The sequence below is a fragment of the Ornithodoros turicata genome, chromosome 3 (assembly GCF_037126465.1).
Source record: "Ornithodoros turicata isolate Travis chromosome 3, ASM3712646v1, whole genome shotgun sequence".
Taxonomy (NCBI): Eukaryota; Metazoa; Arthropoda; class Arachnida; order Ixodida; family Argasidae; genus Ornithodoros; species Ornithodoros turicata.
In genome coordinates this window covers 99,600,304-99,613,546 of record NC_088203.1, presented here as the reverse complement: position 1 = coordinate 99,613,546, position 13,243 = coordinate 99,600,304, and the positions used below count along the sequence as shown (strand labels likewise).

General features: G+C 47.3%; 1 protein-coding gene across 1 annotated transcript in view; it reads left to right on the top strand.

The window, feature by feature from the left end:
- LOC135388977 (neprilysin-1-like) overlaps positions 1 to 13,243 on the top strand; it is a 20,972-nt gene extending 7,729 nt beyond the window's left edge. Inside the window, exons 2-3 of the mRNA XM_064618868.1 lie at positions 181 to 267; positions 10,902 to 13,243. Of these exons, the coding sequence (XP_064474938.1) occupies positions 181 to 267; positions 10,902 to 13,163 (2,349 nt within the window). The 3' untranslated portion in view covers positions 13,164 to 13,243. The remainder of the gene's footprint in view (positions 1 to 180; positions 268 to 10,901) is intronic.

Sequence of the window (13,243 nt, the reverse complement as noted above, 5' to 3'; positions counted from 1 at the left end):
GTAGAAGAAGAAGAAGATTTGAAGTATCTTGCCCTCGTGATCGTGCCTTCTGTTGTGCCATTCGAATTTGGCCTTCGATTTCGTACCTGACCCTTCACCCTCTCATCCATCCATTAACAGATCCGTGGCCCGTTGCCTTTGGTTGTGTGCCACACCGACAAGACGAGTATAAACATGCAGGTCGTGGACTTCCCGGATGACAGCCATACGCAATACCAGGAGCAATGGCCGGGAGAACAAAGAACGAGCGAAGAAAAGCCAACATTGGTGAGTTTCTGTACTGATCCTACCGAGGCATTATTCTACAGGTGTTTGGTCGTGGAATACAGTTACAGCTATCGAAGTCTGTAGCTGTGCGATACCATTCAGTTCAGCATTTAAAATTATAATTTCCACAGTCTGTTTCATAAAGTATTAACGGAGCATGCGCGCAACGGTGGCGTATCCTATCGGGACTTGGCGTTTGGATGTCACATGCCTCCTAAGTACTGAGTCAATAGGACCGAGCATATTGAGTAAGGCTCTGGTTGTCATTCGGCGTCCGTCATCCACATTACATCGGGTTGCACATTTCTGCGATAAGAAGCAATATTTTGTGAACCTGTGGAGTTGACTTTTTGATAAAGACGGTAGTGGCATGTTCGTTCCGCATTTGCAAATAAAAGTACAACAAGGGGGAGAATTTTAGCTTGTTCCGGTTTCGGTGTAGACGAATGAACCCGCAGCAGAAGTAGTAGTGTAGTTTTTGCTCACTGCTCGGGCACAGACCGCTATTGACAACCACTCCATTTCGCTGCTTTCCGCGCGGTGGCACCAGCTCTTCCTGGAAAGGCAGGTTGCGAAGACAGTTACTTGTCATTCCAACCTGCCTTTACAGAAAGAGCTGGTTCCACCGCGGGAATAACCGGGAGAGTACGTATCGTATCATAATATATATGATACATAGCCCTAGCCATATACAGTCGACCCCCGTTTATCCGGACTTCATTTATCCGGATCCCGCGCTATCCGGACAAAAGGCACGGGAACGGATTTTCCTCCATGTATTTTGTTCTCGTTTATCCGGACTTCAGCTTCCGGACTCGGACAAGAATTCCAGGGAACGAAAGTCGAAAATTCTTGTAATCCAGCTTCAGTTATCCGGACTACCGTGAGTAAGAGGAGACGCTGACCCCGGGTCGTCACCCTTTTCGCTGTGTTTGGGTTATTCCCGTCACACGTCAAGGACCTACATTCCTCCGTAGGGGAGACAACCGTGCACGATGACCCCCTTTTCTATTTGTATGCGTTGGGTCACGTTGACCAGTCGAGTCATTTGGAAATATCTCGAGCAACTGTCCGGTTCTAGAGGGGAAAACTCTAACCCGAGGGCCTGCTGCTTACGGCCCGTTGGCCGATGAAGCATTCCCCTAGGTGAGCTGCGATCCTGATGCAGAGGCTCACTGCGACTTTCCGTAGATGATGCTGCGGTTTCTGACTACGTTTACGTTGAAAAGGATGATGACGCGTTGCGCAGAGTATGACTGATGGACGGTGTGATTGCTGCTGTTGCCTACGATGATGTGCAGCAAGACGGTGCCGATGACGCCAGTGAGAAACAAGTCTCCGACATTGACACTTTGCGTCCGCACTGACACTCTTCGAGCAGCGCAACAGCGTGCTCAACTCTATGCAATAGCACAAGTATGCAGGAATCGAATACCTACACTACTATGTAACCAGCTGTCATTGACGAGATTTCTGTGTTTTAACTAAACCTTGCTCTGTACGACGTTTTCTAATTCGGTCGTTTCATTTATCCGGATGCCCCGGTATCCGGACGATTTTCGCCGGGAACGGCACCGTCCGGATAAACGAGGGTCGACTGTATATGTAACCCTCTAACACAAACCGGCGTTTATTTGTCTACACTGGGTCACGTATGGGGGACTGTCAATCTATCCAGAACGTAGTTTTCTGTTCCATTGCCTCTTTTTACTTCCTCTAGGTCCCCGACCTAGTTGGCTTCATGCTCCCCAGCTTTCAGTCCGTTCCTCCGCGAACGGTAAGGGACCACGGGCGCAATAGCGGCTGTTAAAAGGGTTCATCTTCCCTATTGAAAATCTATCCCCAAAGCGTGAGGTCTTGAGATATCATGGGACATTTGGGGTTGCCCTAGGACTTGGGGACGCCCCAAGACGTAGGTGCACGGCTGGGTCGCAAGAATTCTGCTTTAGGACATTTCGGTACATGAGTTTTCGGTAGAGGACATTTCGGTACACGGATGTTTCGGTGCACGGACATTTCAGTACGCGGACCTTTCGACACGTACACACTAAACTTTTTTACACCCTTTCCAGTGTAAAAATGGTGTTTGATAACTCACACCCATTTGGGTGTAAAGTCTGTAGGGTGTAAGCAGTTACACCCCTTAGAAAGCTGTACCTCTGTATTTGCTTTTGAAAATTTATTACAGCATTTTAAAGATTGAGACCGTGACTTGAATGTAGGCTGCACCATACACCGGGAGTGACGTCATTTTTCTGTCAAATGGTCATTTTGCTGAATATATTCACGGGAACGTGCTCTAACTTTTGTACCTGCCTTGATGTGTTTCATGCTGCGCATGGTAATGAAACTTAGACTTCGCTTCCATCGAATTACCGTAGTTTTGCCCTCACTATTCGTGACGTCACGGTGAGTAGGAAACCGAAACGGGATATGGTTCGGGTGTTCGATTTAATTCAATTCCTCGAAAACTATTTCATTTTCAGATGTATCCTTGCACATACAGTATGTACGCCGGGAGGAGAACGTTATTCAGCCGGAATCTGAATACCCGCTGGGGTCCCTACTGTCCCTTTTTAATCTGCTTTTGCTCTGCCATTCTGATGTCATTCGAAGGCCGCATTAGATTGAAAGAGTTTCATCAATTTTTTTCCTGCATGGCTGTGTACATATTAAGTGCAGTCCATTACTGCCATGCCCATGTTCACCTCTGAGACCCTAAATAAAATATCCACAGTTACTGGTCTTGGTAGTTGGCCTGTGTAAGAAGTCGGCTGGCATCATTTGCAGCATATCATTTAATTATGTGCAGTTCTAAGTAATGTGCATGTTGTTCAGTGCCACATTTAAAAACAGTGGAGTGCATGGACTATCCTCACAGCACAGAACGAACAGAAGCTAAGGTGCATAAGTCCCATCGCTGCTAAAACTACAGAAATTCTGTGTGCAGCTGACCCGCCTTTTACACCCTATGGGCCTGATGACCTTCTCACGAAGGGGTGTAAAAAGCAGACAGAAGGGCGTAAACAGCAGGATACACCCCCTTTACACTCAAATGGGTGTTAGACAGTTAAGCGTGGGGTGTAAATTGTGCAACACGCCCTTTTAACACCTAAAGAGGTGTAAAATGTTTTAGTGTGTAGATGTGTCGACAGGGCTATCCACGCGCCGCCGCGTTGAGAACTGTGTGACGAGACAACTATACAGGGTGTTTTTTAGATGTTACAGAATTTTCATCGGAAAACTACGTACCTGCACTCTTCAAAATGAACTTCACCACATAGTGGCATAGAGGAAGCTCAGACGGGATAATCCAAGATGCAACTTTGGGACCTTGGGAAGCATTTTCGCGTCCTAGATGATGTCGGCTATGATGGTAGATGGTGGTAGGCGTTCCCTCGGCCGTACATGGCCGCCTGGTTGCGGTACAGCTCATTCTTGTGTGACACCTCCGGTAGGGGACCGCTCCATATTTTAGAGAACAATGTCCCAAACAATACGTTCAGGTCTGAGGGGCGATGCGTCTAATGACTACTTACAATTCTGCTATCTTGTATTTCCTAGAAGGCATGTAATTAATGAATTAATTCATAAGGATTAATAAATTTTGCCTTATTAGAGTGGGTTGCGCCTGTCGTATACACGGGTGGTTCACGAAATATGAGAAAAGTTAAAAATGGAATGGGTAATCGCACACCATATAGCAGGACTGGGTAGTGTTACCTGTGGTGACCGGTACAAAAAGGCGTACGCGAGGGAGGGCACTTTACATACAAAAACCCTTCAAGAGGTGAAAGCAATGAGAAGGATAAAAGTAGCAGCATGCACTCTAAAAACAGAACCTCACCGCATAGCACGCTGTGCGCCAAGCATGGCCGCGAATGATAGGGTTATCGCTTCTGATTCTAAGAGGGAGGTTGGCGTACGCCTTTTTGTGGTAATTTGGATATATGAAAATTGCCACAAAAAGGCGTGCGCCCCCCTTTCTCTTCAAATCAGAAGCGATAAACCTATCATTCGCTATGGATGCTCGGCTGTGGTTAACTCGGCAGTGTCACCGTTAGAAATACCCCGCAATTAGTTTTCGCCCCAGCAACTCCTTCTACCATTCAAGGTTTCGCTTCTTGGATGTCCTCCCACTTGGGGCCCCGCTGGACCCCTCCTTCTGTGAGTGTAATTGACATCTTCCCCACGAGTGTCCGTCATGCTTCTTTGCGTACTCTGCAGACATTGCTAACAAACCATCTTCATCAATTTCCGCTACATCTTGTGGTCGCAACCTGACGCCCTCTGCCTCAGAGGCGCGCTCTGGGGTCGGCCTTTTCTTCCCTGAGCTTGACTTTCCAGTCCCCGGTGCGGCTCCCAGATTTCACCCCTCCATTTCGCCGATTTCCCTCCGAGTTCCCTCGCCATGATTCTAGCTCTCAAAAGGGTCCCGCCCCACTGGGAAAGGGTGCTCTTGCCTTTCAGACTCACTCTCAGTCGTTTCCCCCTTTGGCGACCCTTCCCAGAAACTTGCTCTCCATTCTGCTTACGCTCGTTCCCTCGCACATACGCGATCTATTATAACGTGGGTTCCTGGTCACCGTGGGCTTGCTTGTAAACGAGACCAGCTGATCCCCTCGCAAAAATGTCCCTCTCTGGAGCGGTTATTGGCCTGCTGCCTCCCCTTGCACATGTGTGTGTCGCCAGATACAAACGTTTTGCACGGTTATCCTCTGGCCCCATTTTGCGCCCTGCGTACGCCCCATCTGTGCTTACCGTGGGAAGCCGAATTCCTGTCTTTCTCGGCAGTCAGAGGTCTCGCTGACCCCGCCATCCCCCTCAACTTCTATCTTCACCGAGCCGGCCACTCTTCATTCCCGCGTTGTCCCCACCTGTGGCCAGGACGAGACGGCTGGAGCACTTCCTCATGCACTGTAGCTCTTTACGCTAGGCTTCGAGAGGCCTATATAAGTCTCCCTCTCCGTCTGCTGGGGGGTTCCCGTGTCCTTATCAGCCCTCCTTTCGTTTGGAGCCTCCAGCACTTCCAGCTGGGATAGGTCGGTAGCGGTTGGGCTTGCGTATTTTCTTTCTGGCTCGCGCCGCTTCTAGCACACCTTTGCATCATCCCACCTTTGCATCCACAATCACCCATTGAGTGTTACCACGCTCACACCGAAGTAGCTGATTAGGACTGAGAAATTCCGGTGGCTCCCTCGCACGAGGCGAGTCAAAAGCAACATAAGTCTGAAAAGGGTGGCCGAAGGTTACAGTGTCATCTGATTGCTTTGGTTTAGCCCAAGTATAACTTCGTGCCACACTTTCAGTGCAGGGTATCCAACTCCGCGGGCTCTTACTTACCTGGAATGGAAAGCTACGGTCGAACACACAGCCATACATCTACACTGACTACTACACAATGACTCTACTACAATGACTACTAATGAATGACTGCTACTAATGAATACTACAATGGCTCTACATGTCAATTATGCAAAAAACCACGACATGCACGATGCTCTGCCCTTGTGCCATGGAACCAAAACAAGCGAACTTCAGCACCTCCACCATTTCAACCATTACAATTCTCCCCCCAACCATCACATTCTCCATCCAAATTGTCACCGTCAAGTCATAGTACAAGTTGGACATCCTCATAGCCCTGGCCGATCTCCCTTGTGGCTAATGGCCATTCTCGTGGGACGAAGAAGAAGAATTCTGCGCCCTCGACTTCGTACCACACCCTTCGCCCTCTCGTCCATACCATTCATAGACCCTGTCCCGTTGCCTTTAGCTGTGTGCCACACCGGCGAGACGAGTGTAAACATGCAGGTCGTGGGCTTCTCGGAGGGCAGCCATACGCAATACCAAGAGCAATGGCCGCGAGAACAAAGAACGTTGCGAAAGCAGACAAAAACAGACATGGGGGAGTTTCTGCACTTATACCACGGATGTACGAATCCGGAAGTGTTTGGGTCGCTAGAATACAGGAGTCGCTAGCGTGACTGGTCGCTAGCGTGATTCAGTCTGCGGCTTTCGTCTTTCGCCATCGATAGCCAAGCCGCCGGAAGGATTACTCTTTGTCGAGGTCGCATCCCTCGATCGTGGAGCTCGAATTGTCCTCGCGATCTGGTGTCCGGGGTCAAACGATGAAAGGTCGTTGACAAAACTGTCCGGTTCCGGTACTGTCTTAAGTTCTCGTCTTACCTTAGCTTTCGCCCGGTCGGTTATGGCACCAATGTCAAGAAGTGGCCAGTATCGCCGAGCCGTTCTCTCTGTTCGCGCGCACTCGTAATGCCTCTCACATGTAATGGAAAAACAAGGGTAATTTTAACTCCTCTTGGGGACCTAAAGCATTGCCCACAAAAAAATGGACCCTTCCGGAAGCAAATGCCACTGGAGTAGGTGAATGTCACAGAGTGGAGTCTGCTTTTCCCGCTCCGTTCTAACAGAAACATAACATAATTCGTGTGCGTGCATGAAAATACTTTGAATCAAATCGTCAACCATGATATGTCGGGTGACATAAAATCTTGCGACATACATATAGGGCACAATGTCCGAAGAAAGAAGCGCTCATTGTTTCTTAGTGTGTGTGTGCGGAAATTTTCTAGGTTTGCTGCGTTATATACAGCCTTATGTCACCAAATGCACCAAGGACACAAATTTACGTAGACTGTCGCATTCGAAGGACCATTCGCGGAGCTCAGTGACAGTTTGGAGTCTTGGAGAGTAAATGTCTGAGTTAGGGGACTAAAATGCGGAGTAATTGCAGTGTGGGGGACTAGAAGCTGGAATTACTCCCCATTTTACTCCTTTGCTTGAGAATGACCGACGTTGGTGGATGGATATTTTAATGCACGTGCCTGTTTCAAGATTTTTTAAATGTGAAATGGCTCGCAACTATAAGATAGCCTCCCAATCTGCCATCTCGCTTTTGCCTGAAATCCCCTAATTAAAAAGCTAATTAATGTGCTTCAGGTAATTAGTCATCTTGTAGATGCACACTTCTTCAAGAGAATGTCGCCTGGTAAGTAAGAACCCAAGGAAAAAAAGAAAACATGTGTGCTGCTCTCATAGTTGTTTCGTAAAAATTCTGCAAAGGCTAGAAACTTAATACTTTCTATACTAAGACAGCATGTGTCAGTTAATCCCAAGGTAATATGATTGGCGAACGGGTGCACGGATCGAAGAACTTTATGTTTACAACCATTTTGTTGGCATTAAAATGGGCACTACCCTCGTGAACACATATACAGAAAAATCTGCAACCGAAGCGGGTTATTTGTTGCAGTAATGAATTAGTTTCGGCTCAGATATTTCTGTCGCGGTGGAGCGCGAAGGTCCCCCTGCCCACCAATGAATTACATGTTCTTGAGCTTACTTCGCAACGGGGAAGGCACAAGAAAAACAGAGCGTCAGACAAGCTTGCACATATGGCGCATTCGGGTGGTGATTTCGGGGCAACTTTTTTTCCCAACTCACGAGCAGTAATGTTCGCTTGGTCAGTGCCAAGCTATCCCGCATGCTTAGCGAGTAAGCGATTCGTTCTTCGTCGTGGTGTATATGGGTCTTTCCGGCACGAACAGGAGCTCGTTCTCGGACTTCTCATGGTGGCGGCCGTGTGCAACGTGTTGGCAGTGCATCTGGTTAGACATTGTCGTAATTCCGAAGAGACAATTCACTTGAAGGCTAACGATCATTAACATCGATGACTCTCAAGACGCGCAGCAAACAAAAATGTCCGTGTAATTAATGCGAGTCACTAGTTCGAGGTACGGGCGACAAACACAACTGCGGGAAAAAGTTGTCCTCGAATTCTACGATCGTTGATGTTATATCCTTCGCTTAACAGCACACAGCGCGTTGTCCTCTCTTCCAATACATAACTGATTGCAGTCCTTTTGCGCTTAACCAATATATGCAAATGATCACATGCAATTAAAGTTACTCTAGTTGTTTGTGTGACGATGGCCACATTTTGTGTGTTTGTTGCTCAAGTGGTAAAGCACACCAGTAATCAAACCTGTTACAACAGTGGAGTAAATCAAAATTAATCTGCAGCTGTAACACAGCGGCAGCTTGCAAAGGAACGATCCAAGATGACTCTCTCACAGGACCTTAGATGGGTAGAAATCCAGCGAACCGGTAAAGAAGTACGGAAGAAGGACAGGAGCCGCCGATATTTCGAACAGAGGCTGTTATTCTTCTGGCCCCTCTTTCATCATTGGCATGGTATTTAAAGGGTTAGATCTGACGTGTTAAAGGTTCTCTCTCACAGACAGCGGTATACGAAACAAACCGGTCAAGTGCGCGCTTACGAATGAAACGTTATTTTTTTTTTTTTTTTGTTGACAGAGCTGCTTTCTGTTGAACGACAGCCGCAAGCGCGGTAAGAACACGTTAACAAAAAACGTTGTTTCCGCAGTGGTGCTCACATTTTGAGAGTAAATGACTTTGGAAAAGCATAAAAACACGGAAAGCACCGCGAGCAACTAAGCGTTGCTAAACCGAAGCTTTAGAGATGACCATGTGGTGGACTGTAAGAAATGGAGGTTGTGACAGGACCAACCGCCGGAGGGGTCCTATACGGAAATCTGTTCGAAACTGCCTCTCCGACGTTTCCTCTCCTCCATGACTCGGCGGTGTCATGCACGAAGGGCCCATGCCATCCCCTCCCCATGCATTCAGTTCACAGGGACGATGCCTTCAATGACTAGTGATATCTTGTATTTCTCAGAAACATATAATTAATGTATCAGTAAGTTTTACCCTATTAAAGTATAGTTGCCTTCGGTGCCGCATGCGTGCACTCTTAAGAATGATCTTCACGGCACAAACCCGCACCTAGCAAACCACATCTGCCCTGTTGAAAATGAGAGGTGTACACGTTTTTTTGTGACACCCATGCTGCTCATAATTGTCACAAAAATGGCGTACACTTCCCGTGTTCAACAAGTCACGCAGATAACGATATCATTTTAGAATATGATTAGCTGGAGCGTGCCATGCGGTGAACTTCAGTTTTAAGAGTGCGCTATCTCGACGAAATGTGAGCCAAAGCTGAAAAATAGAGTGCCTTCATTGCCTACCACACCGACGGACTGCATATTGTTAGCACAGATGGCTGGTAACACAGAAAACACGAATTTCTATCAGCGACTGTCAGGATGAATGTGAATTCGTCAATGTGAATGTCAAGCGAAACTGTCAAATTGTGAATCAGAATGTGACCAATCCTCGTTCAATAACAGGAACCTCGTGAGCGCCACCATGATCCGACGCTGGTCGCTCGTCTGCGACAGTTCTGGCGTCCATCTTTTGCAAACCCGAAAAAGTTTCATGTTGTTGTATCTCCCGCTACAACTTTCCCACGGACATTGTGGCTTTAATCCTTATAATTGCGAAACTGACAAATTAATTTTACTAACCGATTAAGCACGAAATAAAAATTTTTGAATACGCCTCACACCACTCGGTAACATTACACAGTTGGTCCTTTTTTGGTGTGCGATGAACCATTTTGTAACCTTACCTAACCTAACCTAACTTTCGCTCATATTTCGTGAAACTAGCGTAGCGTCGTGAACTCACTCTGCGTAGTTCTTCAAGCCTTGTTGCGTTACACAGGAGCCAAGACTGCGTTCTGCACTGCTCTGCTCTGTATTGAATAAAATTTGTAGGCATGGTTGGTGTAGATGTCACTTTAGAGCCATACTAGCGAGCGTTGACAGGGCACCAGCTCCCGTGGCATAGTGGTTAGAGTGATCGCTTTCCACGTCGAGACTGGGAGGTGACACGGGTTCGAATCCTGTCACTGGCTGTGCTGTCTGAGGTTTTCCCCGGGTTTTCCGAAGACTTTCTAGACGAATGTCGGCGCAGTTCCCCTTGAAGTCGGCCCAGGACGCATACTAACACCCCTGTCCCCCACTCCTTCCTGCTGTCCTCTCTCCATATGTCCACGTCTATACGCCGCTCACAGCCACAGTTGCTTCGCGGGGCTAACACGGAATTATTAAAAAAAAGAAAAAGAAAGTTAACAAAGCGTCGATTCCGTTACCATGAGGTTAACCTATTTACCGGAATGAATGACAGCGTGCACACTCTCCGTATAGCACGCAACTAGCCAACCATCACCTCGAATGATATCGTTATCTGCCCTGATTTGTTGGAAACGGGAGGCGTACGCCTTTTCTGTGACACTTATGCTGTTAATAATTGTCACAAAAAAGGCGTACGCCTCCCGTTTTCAACAAATCGGGGCAGATAATGATATCATTCGAGATGGTGGTTGGCTTGTAGCAGTGAAGTTCATTTCTAAGAGTGCGCGGCTCAGAATTTTACCAGTTGATCGGGTGCGGTATACATGGTATTCCGGAAGTCACGTACATTATCTACGTTCTACTAAAATTAAACCATGAAAATGTGCGAGCAGTGTGTGTTTAAACAAAAACTTGCTGGGACGTCCGACGGAGGAAAAAATAAATAATAAAAAATTCACCGCGTATCTTTCAATAGGTCGGAGTTCCATCGGAATTACAGAAACAGCTCCGGGTTTTCGCTCACCCTCGCATGTGGCAAAGACATTCAACTTTACAAGGCCAGATGCTGATTATGTTCTCATTAACAAAGTATATTTTTCCCAATTTCAGGTGAAGGAGGACGAAACTTCTTACGTCTTACTGGGAAGGGTACTCCTCGTGATTCTTGTTCCGGTGGCATTTGGAGCAACCTATTGGGTTGCACGTCATGAATGGAGATCAACACCGGACCACAAGGGTATCACCACCTCCACCCCTGAAGATGTAGTGATACCCAAACTTCCTCCCAAATACCCATTTCCGGATGCCGATTACGAAGACTATGAAGACACTCCTCACTGGCTTACGACGTCAACGACTGTAACACCCGAGACGACAACCAAGGCGACAATGTCCACGAAACATCCAGACACTGACAAAGTATGTGATACGGAAGACTGCCAGTACATGCGTTGGCTTATTGACGTGTCCATGGACACAGGGAAAGATCCTTGCGAAAACTTTTACAGTTACGTCTGTAACGGAGCTCAGTCGTCTTTATCTCACTGGTATGATCCGACTAAGACATTCAATATGCAAGTCCTGCAGCACAATGTCACCTCAAATGTGATCAGACATTTACAAGACGAAAAGGTCCCGCGCACAGGGCAAACAGGATATCAAAAAGCAGCCGCGCTCTACCAACACTGCATGGATATTAATAACGATACTACGACAAAAGCCCTGAGAGAGCTATTAAAGCAACATGGAATGACTTTCACAGGTGACATGAAATTCGACGAACTGGATGTTATGGTGAAATTTATTTTTGTTTTCGACATTACCCTGATATTTTACGTAGCGAAAGCACGAAGGGTGAAAGACGAGCATGTTGTGCTCTCCATGGGACGAGACTACTCGATAATAGACGACGTCAGGAAAGACCGAGAGGCGAGGAAAGATGAGATTACGCTGATTTTATCGGAAATCCTGTCCATAGACATCCGCGATCTCCCAGATGAGATCATTGCAGCGGAGAATAATTTAGCCAATCTGTCGCAAGTTCAGTACACTGGCAGCGAAACCTCAGGAAGCAAGAACCTTCTGTTCCTCTTGTCGAAGTTAGGCCTTTTAGTGAACAATGACACGACCCTCTCAGAACGGTGGAGTCGGGCCCTGGAGGATAATACAGACGCGCGACTTCCGAAAGATGTAAAAGTCACCATGGCAGTGGACGACGTTCATTTCTTCCACAATTTATTCGGCAAATTACGGAACGCCACATCAAATGAAATAAGGACATTCTTTGCCTGGAGGACTGCTCGTTACCTCTACAAAGCGTCCTTGTTGCACCAATTGCATAGCTACAGGCCTATACTTTTTGATCTTCCTATGTGCCTGGACCAAACGAATGGATGGTTCCCGAACACTGCAGGTTCGGGGTTCCTGTTTACCATAGTGAACACCTCGAGGCTGCATCTCGTCGGGGAGATGATTCACGGAATTGTTGAGGAAGTCAAGAAGTCCTTCGAGACTTCATATTGGCTGGACGAGACCACTAGCAGTCGAGCTCTGCAGAAAATCTCGTTGCTGAGAAAAGATATTGCTTACTTGCTGGAATTTAACTCCGCCTTCAAGATAGACGCGTTCTTTAGAGACATCCCTGACCTCAACGACCTCAACGGAACTTTCATTGAGGACTACCTTCAGGTTCAGAAGTTTTGGACAAAACGCAAGTGGAACGGAATACTGAGCGACTCCTCACCCATCGAGGTGCGACCCATCTTTCCCACATTCCTCGTCAACGGCGTCTACGTGCCGCAGCAGAATCGCATAGCGATATCAGCCGCTGTTTTACTGGCGCCAGTGTTTGCGAATGGTGCTCCTCCAGAGGTGAACTATGGAGCCCTTGGGCGTTTCGTGACACATGAAGTAATGCACGGCTACGACACGTTTGGCAGGAATTATGACGGTGCAGGACATTTCAAACCGTGGTTTACCAACGAAAGTATTGCGGAGTACGACGAGATCGTTCGTTGCCACAACGAGACTATTGAGAAAGCTCCGAAAGCTAGAGCTTACAAAGATTATCCCCAAGAGTATCTAGCAGACACGATGGGTACCACGTCCTTGTTGAGGGCATACAAGGCGGCTTCGGAAAAGTCGCATGTCACTCTGGGCAACGTGAAGGGTTTGACGAAGGACAAGATCTTCTATATTTCCGGGTGTCTAGTGTGGTGTGGAAAGGAATTCCCAGACCCGACGCCTCAAACTCATCCGCCTTCGGATGAAAGATGCAACGTGCCTCTTATGAATTCACAACATTTCAGCGAAACCTTTTCTTGCCCAAAGGACTCGCCAATGAATCCCTCGCACAAATGTGCCTTCTGGTAATAGCTCCCTTCGTTACAAAGAAATTATGTATCCACGTTACAATATGTTGTCTGTATCGTGCATGTGAGTAAATGTCCTAC